The sequence below is a fragment of the Lissotriton helveticus genome, chromosome 8 (assembly GCF_964261635.1).
Source record: "Lissotriton helveticus chromosome 8, aLisHel1.1, whole genome shotgun sequence".
In the NCBI taxonomy this organism is placed as follows: Eukaryota; Metazoa; Chordata; class Amphibia; order Caudata; family Salamandridae; genus Lissotriton; species Lissotriton helveticus.
The window spans coordinates 741,758,074-741,776,915 of NC_136069.1; the positions used below are offsets into that span (position 1 = coordinate 741,758,074).

At 42.9% G+C, this 18,842-nt stretch overlaps 1 protein-coding gene across 1 annotated transcript in view; it reads left to right on the forward strand.

Annotated features, from left to right (window-relative positions):
• The window catches only part of LOC144772894 (acetylserotonin O-methyltransferase-like), a 755,766-nt gene that overhangs the window by 459,911 nt on the left and 277,013 nt on the right, over window positions 1–18,842 (forward strand). The window contains exon 5 of the mRNA XM_078657566.1: window positions 4,485–4,603. Coding sequence (XP_078513692.1) covers window positions 4,485–4,603 — 119 coding nt within the window. The remainder of the gene's footprint in view (window positions 1–4,484; window positions 4,604–18,842) is intronic.

Here is an 18,842-nt window from a genome sequence, read left to right on the forward strand (position 1 = left end):
AGCTAACCGTTGCTAATTCTGGTGAACACATCCTGACAGTTACAGACTAGGGACAGCTGCAAGGACAGCTGCAAGCTCAACTGAGCATGTGCGAAGCAGAAGAAGCTAAATATACCCTGTATCTAGGCAGATTCCAAGGGCAGACAACAGCAAGGTAGGACAGAGCACATGGCAAGCATGTGGTAGCACAAGATGGCTGCCAGAAATACAAAATGGATTCCACAAAACGGACAAGATAGCCTCTAACTACAGGATGGCTTCTGCTAATGCTAACCCAATCGCTGCCAAATTACAACAGACGACCCTTGTAGCATTGGATGAAGACATTCGTTCATCTGGGGTAATCTAGATATGCCTTCCTGCACATTGATGCTCATCAGTTCAGTGACCTCTTTATTTAGCATTTGATGGGCTTTCATTTCTGCAACATTTCTCTTGGCAGGTGTACAAGCAGTGATGCAAATAGAGCAAAGCATAGGACCAAAATGTATACATATACAGCATGTAAACAGTATTACCAGTAGTATACATAAGATAGTCAGTAGCTTCCAGCCCCAAGCAGCAAAGAGTGTCCAAAACCAGCTGGCAAACGTCCATGTACCAGTCTCTGGATGAATTTCTGCAGCAATCTTATACAGTTTAGAGATGGCATCAAACACTGAAGGTGAGTGGTCCGGGATAAAAACACAGCAACTACTCCCAATGATGCGACATGCACCACCTCGATCAACCAGAATCACATCAAGCACCATGCAATTCTGCTGTGCCACAATCCGGACAAGATAACCTCTAACTACAGGATGGCTTCTGCTAATGCTAACCCAATCACTGCCAAATTACAACAGAGGGGGAGGAGGGGGTATGGACACACACCACTCTGAAAATTGTTGCGATGGCAGAAGCATAAATGCAGTCCAACTTTAAAGAAAGTGCATTTCCTCAGTGCCTTTGACTTTTATGACTTAAGAAGAACTGATTATGGCTTTGTTCCTTCTGTTAGCGGCTGCTTGCCGGTCCATTTTCGGGATCTTCACTCTCCCCTTCAGGCCTGAAGTGTTAACACTACCTGCACTCCTCCTTGCAGCGCGGCACAGCTTTTTGGCTCAGCGTCACAAAGATTGTAGTATTGGCGTTGGCCGAAGCAGAGGGGCACATGACATGGATGTCCCTTATTACATTTACACGGTGAATTAGTGTGCATAATATTACATTTTCTTCCTTATTGTCTGGTAGAAATAAATGGCACTATTGATGTGTCATTATAATACAATGTAATTTTATTGTGCACAAAACATTGAAGTAAAAGAAAAGGTTGGTAACTATTTAGACCTAAGTATAAACCCCCATTCACACGTTGTAATACTGATGTTCTGAGTGAGATTCAAATAGAGATTTTCTCAGACTGCAGATTCATAGAAAATGTGCTACTGTGGTCAAGCAAACCAAAAGCATTTGGATAAAAAGTTGAAGAGTTGGGGTTAGCCTTTCCATTCTCCCTTATGTATAAGTGGCAACATCAAACATGAGTATTCTGGTATGGTTCTTGTCCCTCTTGCAAGAAAATCTAGGTCCCTATTATGTAAAGGGCGCACCTTAAAACAGGTGTGCTGGGTAAAAACAGGGAAAATGTGCCCTATTACATGGAATGCGCTGCCCCCCCAAGGTAGCTGCAAACTTGTGCTGTCCTGAGGCAGCGCAATACTGTGAAAATCGGAGGCACTGCTTTGAAGCCATTCTGTGTTTTCACAGTGCAGGCGACAACCCACCTGCACTTTTAACGGGGATTAGAGATCCCCTTGCAGGCGGGTGCGATCAGTGACTGCACTCGCCTGCAAGGGAATGTCTGAGGGGTCCATGGAACCCTCTTTCCCCCTGCCAACAAGGGGCACACTGACTGTGTACCAACTATTGGATGGCACCCTGTCAGTGTGACTCCTGAAAGCTTCTTTGCCTCTGCGTCCACATCTGTAATATGGCACGGTTGCAGAGGCAAATTGATTCCCTCATTTGCTTGGGGCATGCTCCCATACAAATAAGGGAACACCCACTGAAAATAGTGCTGACGCTTTATGTGCGCCATCGCTATCGGTATTACAGAAGGGGCTGCACATGTGTGTGAGGCTCCTTCTGTAATACCAAAGTGCCTTGGGATGCACAAAGCGGGCTCAAACTCATGTTGCGTCCTCGGAGCACTTATATAATACTGTCCCTGATGTTGAGCTTTCTCCCATTTTCTTGGTCTCTGGCCAGTGTACTGTAACAGGGGCACTATTATGTATAGGGATGCACTTCCCCTGTTTCCGCCCTGGCACACCTTAAAACAAGTGCGCTGGGTGCAAATGGAGAAAGTGCTCCCTATTACCTTGCATGCGCTTCCCCAATGGGCAGCCATGGTAGCACATTCAAGTGAAATACCAAACAACTTTGAAGCAGCTGCCCCGTGTTTTACTGTGCAGGCGGCAACCCGCTTGCACTTTTAAAGTGGATTAGAGATCCCCTTGCAGGTGGGTGCAGTAACTGATGGAGCCACTTCCAAGGGGATGTCTGGGGGTCCATGGGACCCTCATTCCCTCTTCCAGACGGCTGCTATCAGGAGGGGCACTGTCAGTCTTAAAAGGTGGAGCACTGTCAGTGCCCCTCCTGAGAGCTTATTTTCTTCTGCGCCCGCGTCTGTAATACAGCAAGGGCACTCCCATGCAAATGAGGGAGCGCCCTCTTGAGAAAGAGTGGGGCTGTATGTGCGCCAGTGCTTTCAGTATTACACATGGGGCAGCACAAGCCAAAGTGCCTGGGGCACTTTGTGTAATACGGCCCCAGGTGTGATCGGTGTATCAGGAACAGCATTTTGAAAACTGAGCATCATGTCTGAAGATATGGGATATCACCTCACACGGTTAATAGTGGAGTGATTCGGAGTTAGATTAGCCTGAAATCTTCTCTTACGATTTCTGGTGTGTTGTAGCAGGAGTACAATGCATCTAGTGCCATAACGATATCTGACTATTAGGACCATAAAATCTGAAGGACCAAATTTGTGTTCTGACATGAAACTAGCTGGAAATCACAAATGTAAGGCCCTCTGTCTGACAGCTAATAACATATTTAAATGGGTGAAGAAAAGATGCCTACTGAAAGGAGACATGTAAAAAAATATCAAGCTACAAAAGCTTTGCTCAATTTTGTGAGGTACGGGTGGAACATTAGGTGAATTTCCCTACATATGAAATGACTACTGCCACAGACAGAATAAACTCACCTACAATCCCGGGGCAAACACCCAACCCATACTTACCTTAAAACACTCATATGACTGGCCAGGGGGTAGGTCTGAAACTGTTTCAGTTTGAAGTCTTACACTTTACACAGGTTGATTGTCAGATACTATTATATTTGGGTCCTGGTTTATTTGTTCTACATTTGTTGGCAATGGAAAATGTTAACCATTTTCCGTAACTATGTTTCTAAATTTCCATTGTTTTCACATTTGTAGGGAGTGACTGCTAAATGTGAACTTGTAGATATATCACATGACATGTTTTTAATTCATTCCATTTTGCTTTCTAAATGGACACATCTCCAACGGGACCGGGTCTAATTTTCTCCTTAAGCATTAGTCCTTTTCTAACACTCCTTTAGTAAAAGCAATAGGGCTAGCCAATTGCAGGCCTTGAGCATTGATTATGCAACTCTCTACTTTGTACATCATGTATTAAGAGGCCTCTTGACCCGAGCAATATCTCTTGTAATTTTAGGCCTCCCACCGTGACTGAGCACCTATGACAAGTTTCTCTCAGTATCTGGAATCCATGTTACCACTCCTGTGATTTGTTCCCACTCTACACCATTAGGATCTACTGATCCTTTTCTAACACATGCTTTTTTGCTTTGAACCAATGTTGCAGTGTGCCAAATAGCTGGCGCGCCACTCCACAATAAAGGAGGTTTTCCCTTTCTTAGTAGCTATTCAGCTGTTGATTGGGACTCTTTTCAGTGTAATACATTTGGGTGGAGGATTGTCCCTTTCTTTTATTTCCCTCTGATCTACTTTTTATGAAACTCAATATGCAGCCTCCGAATGTCTGCTTGAAGTCTATAGAGATCCCATAGATTAAGTGCTTCTCCAGGTTCATGAGAGTGCCCAGCAAGCTGTAGGGAAGAACAATATTGGCTTTGGATCAAGTTCATTGCATTTTTAAAACACAACCTTCAACATCTTATTCTGTATTACATTTACTATAGCATCATATAACACACAGAGCTGAAAGATCCATAAGAGAACACTGAAAAGGCTCACTAAACATGAGACAGATCCAAAACATGGTGTTCTAAGCCATTGTCCGTTTCCTGATATGCAAGTTAGATACAATAATAAATATGCTCCTCTGATGATTACATACCTGCCATATTTTCATTGTAGTTTGTGATCTTGTAAAAAAAGTGTACATTAAATGATTTTTTAAAATATAGATTTTTGTCATTTGCAGGTCAGATGATGAATTGTTAAATTTTATGCACTTCATGAAATCCGTTTGGGTTCTATGTGGCAGAGATGTGATAACAGCATTTGATCTTTCGTCTTTCTCCAAAGTCTGTGACTTAGGCGGTAAGTAATGTACATGTGATGAGGAACCCAGGAATATATTTATGGAAATTTGCTTAAGCTCATCTACAGATACGGTAGATGTATTACAGATGCATAGATCAAAATAAAAATTCGTATTCGAAAATGCAGAACTTCCCACATGATGGCCACATGACATATATGCATTCATCTATGAACAGCCCTTGTTTTATATGATGTGTAGGTCATAATTAAAACAGACTTTTGAAGTGTTATTATTGTAGTGTCAAAATTGGATTGCTATAGTGCTTACTACCCCTGATGAGATATTGAAGCACCATACCCAGGGCAGCACACTGCCCCAGAACCATGATTATTCCAGTTGTTATTACTTGTTGGTTATTGGGATTAGTGTTGTGCTCTCAAGAAAACCATTCCATCTGTTTACCACATTTTCTTTGTGGTAGATTAAATTAATAGGAGTTCAGTAAAATCATTGGTTTGAGATATAGGAGGTTATGCAGATTATTTGGAGATTGGGTAGTGCTAGTTTGCAGGGATATAACTTTCAAAGAAGGAGAAGTTGTGATCTTTAAAATGATCTTTGAAATAAAGTGTGAGTAATTTGCAGAATTGCAATAACAGAATATGATAATTGGGATTAATGCAACCATGCATGTGACAACGTAGACTGTGCTCTGAGAGAGGAGTCATGCAGAGGATGGAAAGAAAGGAGATGGTCATTAACAAGAACAAACGAGAGCCGAACATTTGGAGTTTAAAGTCCAAGTCAATTTTTCTTGCAGGATTTTACATTTATGGAGGAGGCTTTATGAAAACGCATGCCCTCTAATGATGCAAACGTTTATAAAGAAACAACACAGATAGTGCTATAATACAAACTGTTTGGTATGCACTAGAATCAAGCGAACAACAGCTATACCACTAATTCAGCAAGGAAAATTGATCACTTCAGGAGTTGGAAGCTTATAGTAATGGTTGAATGCATCAATACAGGAATATAAAGAGCTTTAAGCAATGCTCAAAGGATCATAGCACCATATGAGTACAATTTACATAAAGCAAAAATTGAAAACAAGATTCTGCAAACACAGAAGATGATATCTTCTGATGTTTCTCCATAAAGTGTGGTTCACAGTATTACTCACCAAAGTAAAGTGGTATCCGTTCTTGATGCATTTGATTTAGCATGACACAAGATGGGGAGGGTGTTGAGGATAGCTTCTGCAGACAGTGGAAGGTTTTTTTTCATGCATTCCTGTGGCTGGTGGATTGAGACTCAGACAATTAAGTGAGGAGAATGGAAACACAGCTACCTGTAAATATTCCACAAAGACTTTATTATCAAAAGGTTGCTAGTTAGTTGTTTTGAGAAAAGCTACCTGATTGATGGTAGGGGTGATGGATGGGTGTCCAGTTTCCCCTGCTCAAGGTGAGACGTTCCTAGATAGGTTTGCCCCTGGTTGTTGCTTCAGGAAGTTTGATGAACAGACAGATTTAGAGAGCTCACACTTCATCATACCTATTCTATGAGTACACCTAAATGGATCCAGCACCGGTGCAACCTGCTGTGAGAGCATCACTGTACACAGATGCTTTGTCTGGTGGTCAGCCTCAGAAAGGACACTTAAAAGACAACCAAACCACTACTGCAGTATGTGACAGAGGAGGCATTCTCTGTGAAGTAATCTGCAATACTTTAGCTTGTCTCTATTTTAACTATTGTGTTATTAAACAAGTTAGCATAATTAGAGTAACATTCTATGTGTTGATCTTCGGAATCTGCATATGAAATTTAAATAAAGTGCTCAGAGGCAAATATATTCCTTTATGCAATAAACAAGATAATATAGAAAAAGGTAACATTGTTTAATATAGATGAACATGGCTGAATGATGCATATTATTGTATTGTATAACAGCACATGAACAGAAGATAGCGGGACATATCATTCGATTCCAACATAATTTTTCATATGGTAAAGCTTGGCAAAAACTGTATATACCATAGTCTCTGGGTCAAGATCCTTTACAGGATATGGGAATGTTTTCCAAGACAGAGGCCAGCAGGGTCTTAAAGCATCCCATCGTATCATGTCCTCACCTAATTGAATCTCACACACTTTTAGCAACATTACAGGTCAGTGGTGTATGCCTACATATGTGTGAGTTTTTCAGCCCTACCACTCTCAAATGCTGTGTCCCTTGAATATCGAATCGATAATATCGATGGGACAGAATATCAAAAATAGAATATGAACAGGCATGTAAGTCTACATTTTTTATACCTAATTTCACATATATGCACCTTTGTGGTACATATATCTTCAATGTACATACATGTGGAGTAGTTAATCCATACTTCGATTTATGCACTTAAGGGTCGATATTTTGTCTCTCGATATTCTGTCCTCGATATTATTATGTCATGTGCCCATATTTGCCTCTGTTCTTACTGCTTTCTGAGACTCGTAAGAACGACCAGCTGACTCGATCGAATGCCTTCTCTGCATCTAGGTAGAAGTGGAAAGACAGTATATTTTGGCGATGGGATTTTTTCACTAAATAAGAAATACAGTAGATATTGTTCACCCCTTGGTGATTGCGAATAAAGCCCACCTGCTCCGGATCAATAAGGCCCGGTATATAGGACTCCAATCTGAAGGCCACAATTGTAGTAAGGATTTTGGCATTGGTGTTTAAAAGTGCAATAGTGTGGCAGGGAGGGGTCCTTGCACCACTTGGGGAAAAGAGAGATCTCAGCTCCAGACAGAGTCAACGTTAATCTCCTTTCAGACAAAAATGTGTTAAAAAGAGTCAGCATGTGGTCCTGCAGTTGAGAAAAGAGCTCACTGTAGAAGGTCAGAAATAGACAGTTTGGGTCAGGGGTATTACAGAGAGGTAGGCTTTTCAGAACTTGTTGTAGCCTTTGTTAAGAAATGGGAGCCTTGAGCATTTCAGAATGGAGTGGATAAAATGGGTCTCACTGGCATCTGACTAGATATGACTCTATAACCTCTGGAGGAACATCTTCTACCTATAGAGGGTATTATAGAAATTCCAGAAAACGAATTGTTTAGCCCCCGGTCTGAATTTGGGCTATGTGAGTATGTGTGCACTGCTGCTGTAGTTTGCGCACTAAGAGATCCCTACTTTATCCCCACCCTCATAATATTTTTCAGAGCAAGCAAGGATTTCTCCGCCTTATTGGTACAATGCGTTCACAATTTACCCTGTAGGAGTGCTAGATGCCGGTTATTGCGCTAAGATGGGGTAAAGTGATCAAGACGTTCCAAAGCCTTCATGTCATCTGCCAAGCCTGTCTCAAACAGGCTAGCCTCTTGTGCCCAAGCAATTGCTATAGAAGTGATGGTACCCCTGTTGATTTTTAAACAGAACAAGGGAAAACCCAAAAGGAATAACACTAGGGTCCTTGGGCAATAGTCTATTATACAGAACAGAGGACCCTAGTAATTTTAGGATCAAATATAAAATAGACATACACTAGATAGTACTTATGTCCTTTGTCCAGCCGGACAGGAATTTATTTTTGGAATATTATGTATTGGTTCATATGGCAAACATTTATACACAAGTGGGCACAGCCTGTGACCCACAACAAACAAGACAAAACAAGTGAAAGCAAATTATGTAAGGACGTTCAAGGTGGTCTGTACTAGTATTCAGTTTTTTACAGACTTAGATTCATTTTAGCAAACCATTGTAATGCATAATGTGACTTTGCAACAAACATATGGTGCTTTTAGGGTCGACGACGTTTCGATGCAATCAAGAATGCATGCATCATCATCAGGACAAAAAATTAAATAAACATTTCATGTTTGTCTTGAGAACATATTCATAGCCTTTATGACATATTTACATAATGGCTGGGAGACAAATTGGGGAGAAAGACATAAATCAGTATAGCGTTAGAAATCAAGTCTGCTAGGCATGGTAATGGTTCACATTTCGTGAATGGATGCACTTATAAGTGAAGAAGTGAAACAATTGTGAGAGAAAAAGTTATTACATCTGTGAGTAATAGTGCTCATTTCGTGAATGGATGCACTTATTGGTGAAAAAGTGGAGCACGTTATTATATCTTTAAGGTTCATATAACATGTATTTCCAAGTGCTGATCGTCATTTTTTGTATCCATGCTTCATCAAATTGGATGCTGCAGAGTTCAGGTGACAGACCGTGGCGTGGGTAAATAATACTATTCGGCGCAGTGAGAACTATTCGTCGCAGTGATTTATGTGCACAGGACAATTGGGAGAGGGAAGGATTATACCTGCGTGGGAGGACACGTGAGTTTCCGAAAAATAGGAGCATGAATTTGGGTGTGTACTTCACCGAATCTGTTAAAACGAATATGAGAGAAGATTTTGGTATGCAGGAGGCTACAGGAATTTGGCCCGTTACTCCCGTAATGGTTGATTGTATACTCACTGTAATTATCTATTCAGGTTGGTGCACCGCGTAGGGTGAAATAAAAAACTGCGGGGGGAACCAAGAGTTACTTAGTAGGAGGAATATATAAGTTAAGCATTTTAGTGAATCCGCAAATTACCCGTGATTCAGGCTGTACTTACATATTGTGACAGAGTCCGATGTACGTGCACGGCAGCGCGATGCTCCGGCGTTAAAGGGTTCTGAGGGATAAATACGAACTATTAGCTATGGGGATTTAATTCGGGCACACGAGTACTCCAAGATAACGAGCACAGAGCTATGGTTACTTACTTGATAACGTCTTGCTCGATGGCACGACGGATGGGGTTCTGGCAGTGATGGCTGCCGGGAAGTGGGCTGGGCAGGGTATTTAGAGATTATGGACATGGAGAAGGGACTCGCAGCAGGGTAGAGGCGGTGGCTATCTTGGAGAGGGGAATTATCCGAGTGTGGAATAGACACATTATTCCAATATAGACCTCATATTCAAGGGTGATTTGATCGGGTTTGAGGTATTTTCAGCGCAGACCTAAAGTTTGGGACGAGACTTGCCGCAGGGGTGAAGCAGTGGTCATTGGGGGACGGGACCAGTAAGTGAGTGCCCAGTGCAGATTAAAACTCAAAAACCAGTGACTTATGTGTCTTAATACACAGAATTTAAAATTCACACAATGTTACATTGTAATCCATATATACAGGGGGGGGGGTTTCAGGTCAACTAATATTGTTTAAATGCAAAAGGTCCCAATAACGAGGTCCAATCCTCAACTCTGTTCAAGCCCGTTCGTATACTGTCCGTTCTCAGGATCCAATGGAGCTCTTCTTTGTTCATGATTTGGGCAATGTCTGCTCCCCGGGGAGGAGCTTTAATCTGTGTGATCACAGTCCACGTAAAATCGTTTTCTGTATGATCTTTATCCATGAAGTGTTCCACCAGGGGCGCATTGGCCGTGTGACAGCGGATCCTACTTCTATGTTGTCCTATCCGTAGTTTTATCTTCTGGCTTGTTTTTCCTATGTATATCTGCATGCATGGACAAATAATTGCATAGACTACATTCGAAGAATTGCAATTAGTGAAAAATTGTCTCTCATATTTAATGGTGCCAAAGGTGAATGTTTTTCCTTCGATAGTTGAGTTACAATAAATACATTGGCCACATTTCACATGGCCCTTGAGGGCAGGTAAATTACACATATCATTGAGAGTGGTTCTGGTATCGGGTTGTGGGAGTGAGGCACATACTAAGTGGTCTTTTATATTTTTGGATCTTTTGAAGGCAAACAGGGGACGTTCCAAATTAAGGCAACCTGCATTGAGCACTGGCCAATGCTTAAGGACACTTTTTTTGATCGCATTGGATGCAGGGGAGAATGTAGTCACACAAGTGATTCTGTCTTGGTCATTCTTGATTCGGGGTTCCAGCAATGTGTCTCTGGGACAGTACCATGCCCTTTTTAACGAACGGCGTACTAATTTACGTGGGTACCCGCTCTGTCTGAGTTTAGTACTCAATGTTTTCGCTTCTGCAAAGTAGTCTTGTTTAAAGTAACAGTTTCTACGAATACGCAGGAACTGCGAATAGGGCAAAGAGTCTCTAAGGGCACGGGGGTGATGACTGTGGTAATTCAGTAATGTGTTCCGTTCTGTGGGCTTGCGGTGAAGACTTGTTGTTAATCGGCCTTCAGTGTGTTTTATTTCTATGTCAAGAAAGGGTAAGGATTCTTTGCTAGTGGCCATGGTATATTTTAAACCCCCACTATTGTTGTTCAACCAGTGGAGAAATTGGTTTAATGATGCCTCTGAGTCAGACCACAGCATAAATATGTCATCAATGTATCTTTTCCACAGTGCTATGCCACTGTGGAAAGGGTTTGATGCATCTAGGATGTTTAGGTTTTCCAGGTGATCCATGTAAAGAATAGCCAGTTTTGGGGCAAAAATAGCCCCCATGGAAGTTCCACGGACTTGACCATAGAATTGTCCCTCGAATAGAAAGAAGTTTTTCGTTAGACAAATTTCGAGTAGTTGGAGGATGAAGTTGGACGGGACGTTATGGGGCCGAGGGCGTGTGTCTAGGATCTTCTCTATCACACGAAGGGACTCAAATTGGGGTATATTAGTGTAAAGGGATTCCACATCCAGCGTGCACATAGTGCTGGATGTGGGATCGAAAGGATGTTCTTCAATGAGATTTATCATTGACATGGTGTCCTTGATGTAGCATGTGGTTGCGGGGACAAATGGCTTGATGAAATAATCAATGTAGTGTCCTAGGGGCTCCAGAATGGAGCCGCACCCAGACACTATGGGTCGACCTGGGGGTTGTTCAGAGTTTTTGTGGATCTTGGGTAGACAGTAAATAACCGGGGTTCTTGGGGCCTTCGTGTTGAGGAACTCAAATTCCTTTTTTGATAAGAAACCTGCCTCCACCCCTTCAGTGGTGATTTCGGAAATAATTTTTTGTATTTCTACAGTAGGATTACGCGGCAATTTGCAATAATGCTCATGGTTGCCGAGTTGTCGCAAGATTTCATTTTTGTATTGGTCGATTTCTTGAATAACGATCCCCCCACCCTTATCAGCTGGTTTTATTACTAATGTCTGGTTATTTTTCAGGGTGGAAAGGGCATCTTTCTCCTGGATGGTGATATTGTAGGGGATGAATGATTTCTTGTTCTCCAATATATTCAGGTCTTTGAGAACTAATTTCTCAAAAGTTAAAATTTCAGGTGGAACCATGGTACCTGTCGGAGAGAATTTTGATGGAGGTTTGAAAGGCGTATTGTTATATTTTTGTTGGCTAGGATTCAAAAGGAAGAAACCATGTAACCTTACTTTCCTAAAAAATCTTAGGAGTTCAGTCTGGGCGTCTACAAAGTTGGGGCGTACAGTGGGGACAAATGAGAGTCCCTTGCTAAGCAATGAAACTTCATTGCTTGATAATGTGTGTTTAGTCAGATTGAAAATAGGGAGGAGTGTGTTGTTTCCTTCCATGATAGGGGCATCGTCAGGCAATGTATTACTGCTGTTTACCAACGGTAATGTTGGCGACGGGTGGACCGTTCTCCCGGAGGGTTCGGGCCATCGCTGTGGTTGTTTCCCTCTGCCAACTCCTGGGGGGTTTGTTTGTCCTCGGCCCCTTCCTAAAAAATTACTGTTGGAAGGACCTGGGCTGTCGCTTTGGTCAGAGTTACCTGAGGATTCGGCCGAGCTGTCTGAAAATCCTACAAAATTCTGCCTTCTGTTAAACCTACCCCAAGGTCTCTGATTTTGGGGGCCGTTATAAGGACGGTTAGTATAATAGTCCTTATTGAGGTATGGATATGTCCTCTCTTGACTGAAACTCTTTATATCTTTTTTGATTTTAATGTTTTTTTTATTGATTTCAAATTTATGAAAATCTTCAATTGTTTTCTGAATTTGGTCTAGAAGTTTCTTCGCCTCAGTAGTGGTGTTTTCGTCTTTTATTTTCTTTTACGGGAGTAACGGGCCAAATTCCTGTAGCCTCCTGCATACCAAAATTTTCTCTCATATTCGTTTTAACAGATTCGGTGAAGTACACACCCGAATTCATGCTCCTATTTTTCGGAAACTCACGTGTCCTCCCACGCAGGTATAATCCTTCCCTCTCCCAATTGTCCTGTGCACATAAATCACTGCGACGAATAGTTCTCACTGCGCCGAATAGTATTATTTACCCACGCCACGGTCTGTCACCTGAACTCTGCAGCATCCAATTTGATGAAGCATGGATACAAAAAAATGACGATCAGCACTTGGAAATACATGTTATATGAACCTTAAAGATATAATAACGTGCTCCACTTTTTCACCAATAAGTGCATCCATTCACGAAATGAGCACTATTACTCACAGATGTAATAACTTTTTCTCTCACAATTGTTTCACTTCTTCACTTATAAGTGCATCCATTCACGAAATGTGAACCATTACCATGCCTAGCAGACTTGATTTCTAACGCTATACTGATTTATGTCTTTCTCCCCAATTTTTCTCCCAGCCATTATGTAAATATGTCATAAAGGCTATGAATATGTTCTCAAGACAAACATGAAATGTTTATTTAATTTTTTGTCCTGATGATGATGCATGCATTCTTGATTGCATCGAAGCGTCGTCGACCCTAAAAGCACCATATGTTTGTTGCAAAGTCACATTATGCATTACAATGGTTTGCTAAAATGAATCTAAGTCTGTAAAAAACGGAATACTAGTACAGACCGCCTTGAACGTCCTTACATAATTTGCTTTCACTTGTTTTGTCTTGTTTGTTGTGGGTCACAGGCTGTGCCCACTTGTGTATAAATGTTTGCCATATGAACCAATACATAATATTCCAAAAATAAATTCCTGTCCGGCTGGACAAAGGACATAAGTACTATCTAGTGTATGTCTATTTTATATTTGATCCTAAAATTACTAGGGTCCTCTGTTCTGTATAATAGGTACCCCTGTTGATGGCTTTAAACCTATCCTAGAGTGTATAACCCGAGATATCAGGGTACGTGTTGGAATCAAAATAATTCACTATTTCTTTCCAAATCTTCTCTTCATCAACATGATCTCGTAGTAAATACAGGGGAAGATGCCAAAACAAATGGGACAGTGTTTAAGTCACAGCTTCAGTCCAAACCACCTCTAAGTGCACATGTTCATAAATAGAGATATCTGAGATGGTTGCAGTGGCAAGATTCAGTAATAGGGAGTGGGTGAGGAAGCATTAATCGATACGGGAATAGATGTGATGAACATGTGAATAGATAAGAATAGTACTGGGCCCCTGGCCGTTAATAGCAGCATGCATCTACTAAACCCAATTTGTTTAAATTGTGTTTCTGTGCTCTGGACATAGCTCCAGTGCCCTGGAAGGAGGTAATGCTTCGGTCAAGTTCAGGGGCCCAAACTAGATTGAAATCCCCCCAACCACCAAGTAGCCCCCCCTCATGTGTTAATTGATCCCGTATGAGGTTCCTAATATATGCATCTTGTGCTTGGTTGGGAGAATATACGTTTAGGATGGTAAGGGATCATAGGCAGGGTTGCGCCGTTACGTAAAAGAAACATCAATGTTCATCATGCACAACTCGTAGGACCTTGGAGCAGAAGATGTCTTTGCACAGAATCACAACCCAAGTCGGCTAAGAGGTCGTATGTGCCCAAGGGTTGAATGGGTACTTGGGGGGAGACATGTGAATGACATCCTGCTGTGTGAGATGGGTTTCTTATACAAAGATGACATCTATGTCCCGTAAGAGAAGATAATGCTATAGGTGTCTCCTTTTGTTAGCTGCGTTGAAACACCACACATTAAGCGTAAGCAACTTGACGGATGGAGTAGTGGCTATAGTAGGAGAGAAGGAGTGATACGTATGTGGATGGTTCACAATGATGCCTGGGGTATCTGGTAGGATGAGGCCTCTAAGCACAGAAGGAAAGCATCAGGTTCCCAAGCGACAGATCTCAGCGTGTGATTGGGATGTGACCAAAGTGGAGGAGCCAGACCAAACAGCACACGCCATCCCTTGTGGGGAGGCATGGGACTGTGGCCACTGCTTGGAAGCGGGGAGTAGAATGAATGAATCTACCCAGGGTGCCAGACAACTTAGGAAAATTAAAAAATCAAGTTAAAAACATGAGCAATAAAAGGCCAATGGGGCCTAAACATTTGACCCATATCTTGGCATGGCCCATGCAACATAACACCAGCCATACGGGAGAAGTCAGTTTCCAAAGGTCTGAGTCAATAGAAGGGGCTCAGCAGCAACCAATAGGCACAGCGTCTCAGACCCCCACAGTCTACAGGAGTCATGGAGTATAGCTAAGCAAAGATAAAGAAGAGCAAGTACTGAGTCCTATGTGACAGTGCATGCCTTTTCAATGGCAAGTGCCAGAGCCACCAGCCTAATATCTGAACTGGGGTGGCTTGGTGAACAAAAGAACGATGGACTAAACCCAGATCTGTGACTGGGGTGAATGTTTTGCCATTTTGCAACATTCCGTCCATCATCTTGTGTGTTTTGCTGTTCACCCTATGTGGGAAGGGTATGCCCAGAAGTGGGTCCCGTGCTCACTACGCCACTGGAGTCAAGCTATCCTGGCTGAAGACAGCTGATAGCCAGAAACCGGTTCTCATATGCTTGATTCCAGTCCAGGGAAGACATGGCTTGGCAGTTCGGTCTGGACTGTTCCCATGAGGCACGGGGTCAAGACTGATTTGCATATGGCCATGTCTGAACTGGGGTGGCTTGGAGCAAAAGAACGATGTATTAAACACAGAGCTGTGACTGGGGGTGAATGTTGTGCCATTGTGCAACATTCCGTCCATCATCTTGTGTGTTTTGCAGCCTAATATATGAGGCATCAAGAGGGCCGTTGACATCATACCTCCAGACGAAGGGCAGGGGCACAGTCAAATTGGAACAGCATCTATTATGCTGGGGTTTGTTCATCACAATGTTCAAGTCTTCGCTAGACTCTGATGGTTTCCAGGAGGAAGCAGATCTACCTGCTTGAGACTGATCCAGATGTGGAGGGAACAGGAGATGAGGGTCGCTCAAGATTGCAAAGATGCTTGATGACATCTTTCTTGGTTTCATAAGTGACAAGCTCTCTATTACATTTGGAAGTTACAATTAATGTTAATGGGACTTATTAAGCACACAAATACCCGGGGGTGTCTTGGCGCTATTGACTGCGGTAATTCCTCCCAGTTACTCAGTTCTGGAAAAGCCAAGTTTTTAACTTTTTCCTAAAGATGGTGAGGGAGGCTGCTCCTCTAAGCTTGGCTGGTAGTGTGTTCCACTGTTTTGCTGTACCATCAGAAAGACTCCGGCCACCCCAACCCATGGTGAGTATTCTGGGTACTTAGCAGAGGGCTTTAAACTAAATTCGTTTGGCCACTGGAAGCCAGTGGAGTTGGCGAATTTCCTTTGAGACTGAATCATATTTGGTGATGTTACCCAGCATCAGAGCAGCTGTATTTTGAATGGACTGGAGTTTTTTAAGAAAATGCTTCCGCATGCCCAAGTAGAGACTATTACATTAGTCCAGTTTAGCCTGGACCAATGCTGTAACTACCAACTTTCTAGATTTGGTAGGGATATAAGGCATGATTTTCTTAAGTTTTTTTATCCGAAAATGGGAGGCTGTGACAATAGTGATGTTCTGATGTGATAGTGCTAGCTTGTTGTCAATCCACACACCTAAATGTTTTGCTTTTTGTACAGGTTTAAGTGCTTCACCCACCTCTACTGCCCACCAAAGATTGTCCCATCTAAGTTTTAACTCACTGAAAATAATAATCTCGGTCTTTTCAGAGTTCAGCTTCAGGCAGTGCAGTCCCATCCATCTGTCGAATTCTCTCATACAGTTCTGAAACTGTAGAGCGGGGGCAGTTTGTTTATTATATGCTCCCACAACTATCTGGGTGTCGTCTGCGTAGGACGTTAAATTAAACCCAAATTTCAGAATCAAAGGGGCAAGTTCTGCAACATATATATTAAAAAGAGTTGTACTTAAGGATGATCCCTGGGGGACTCCACACTGCAAAACATAAGGTTTTGATTGGAAACTGTCCATACTGACTGTTAATCTCCTTTCTTTCAGGAAGGAGACCAATAAGGTCAGTGCCGTACCCTGGACACCCATCAATTCCAGCCGTTGTTGTAGCAAATTATGATCCACCATATCAAAAGCGGCTGATAGATCAAGGAGGGCCAGGGCAGATGGCCCTCCTCCATCCAGATTGCGGCTTTTGAGGAAGCAGTGATCCACAATTTAGAGTCATTAAATCTGGCAGACTCAGGACACTTTTCCAACCTCTCGAATCGGGAAAAAGAAGCACTGAAGCAACTGGGGTCAAATAAAGAAATTATTTTGAAGCCTGCGGATAAGGGCGGGGCGACCGTAATCATGGACGTTGAGGCCTATCGAGGTGAATATCTCCACCTTTTGGCCGACCCGAGAACGTATCAACAATTGAGACAAGACCCTACTGAGGAGATCACCACAGAAATAGCGATCATGGTAGAGGAGGCTAAGGCGAACGATTGGATCACACAACAGGAAGCGGAGTTCCTTGTAAAAAAACAACCGAGGACTCCGTATTTCTATGCCTTGCCTAAAATCCACAAAGCAGTGCGACCCCCTCCCGGGAGACCTATTGTCTCCGGGATGGGGTCCCTGCTGGAACCCCTCTCTGAGTTCTGCAATTTCTATCTAAAGCCAATGGTTCAAAAACTACCGACCTACCTAAGAGATACACTAGACGTTCTGAATTTGTTGAAAGAGATGCCGTTCAACCCTGATTAGGAATTCTTGATAGGGCTTGACATAGAAGCCCTATATACAAATATACCGCAATGGGAAACCCTCAGGGTCTTGGAAATGTTACTCTTCGAGGGGGAGTGGCCCTATGAAACACCTCAGACATTCATCTTACATCTGGCCGAGATAGCCCTTACCAGGAATGTTTTTGAATTTGAGGGGTCACTGTATCTCCAAACCCATGGGACATCAATGGGGAGTGTATTCGCCCCCAGCTTAGCAGGGCTATACGTGGGGGCTTTCGAGCTGGTGACGATCCTTGATGCCAACGGTCCATGGGCGAACAATCTGCGATTGTGGCGTCGCTACATCGATGACGTCTTAGTGATTTGGAGGGGCGAGAGAACATCTGTAGACTGCTTTTTGGAGTGGCTTAATGCCCAGAATCCGTTCCTCCACTTCACTTTGACTGTCACCAAAACCCATTTGCCATTCCTGGACCTAGTGATTGAATCCACCAATGGTACCCTGAAGACCAAGGTTTTCCATAAACCAACGGACAAGAATGCCTTACTTGCATTTGGGAGCTTCCACCCACGCCCCCTACGGGAAAATTTACCAGTGGGTCAATTCTTCCGTATCCGCCGGAACTGTTCAGAGAGGGAGGACTTTGTGGCCGAATCAGAGGTTTTGACAGTGAAACTGCAACAGAGGGGCTACCCGCAGAAAGTGATTAAGAAGGCTAAGAAAAGGACCCTTAATGCCAATCGGGAGTCACTACTCACTAAAACTGTTAGACCTGAAATGAAAAAGCCAGTATTTGTGTCAACTTTTAACACGGCATCACACCAAATAAAACGTCTGGTCCTACAGAACTGGAAAATACTCAACACGAGAGGTATGAACATTAAAACACCGCTCTTCTCCTTCAGGCGCAGCCAAAACTTGAAGGATCTCCTTATACACACTAGACCCAGGGATCTGGGGGGAGTGAGGGAAACCAATACACTACCAGGCTTACCAAGACTGACTGGTCACACCAGGTGTGGCTCATGCAGCGTCTGTCACCTCACGTGCAATTCTAAAACCATTGACCTGGGCCTTCACATCCCTGGGAACAGAGATCCCATACTAACTGTAATTCCCAGGGAGTGATATACTTGATAACATACCCCTGCCAACAAAAGTATGTGGGGATGACAAGTAGAAAAGTGCGCGTGAGAATTACGGAACATCGGAGCACGATAAGGTAGGGAAAGACCAACACAAGACTCACAGCCCACTTTCAAGAAAAAGGACATGGTATAGATGACCTGAGGTGGACCGTAATTGAAAAAATCCAACTAGGCAGACACCAAGCAGATGACCAGAGTCTTTTGCTCCGGCGGGAGCAGAGATGGGTGTATCGGTTGAGGAGCCATTTGGTGGAACTCAATGATGACATCCCATGGCAGGCATTGAGCAGACAGTAGATTGCCATATACAAACAGGGCGGGTTTCTCCTATTACCTAG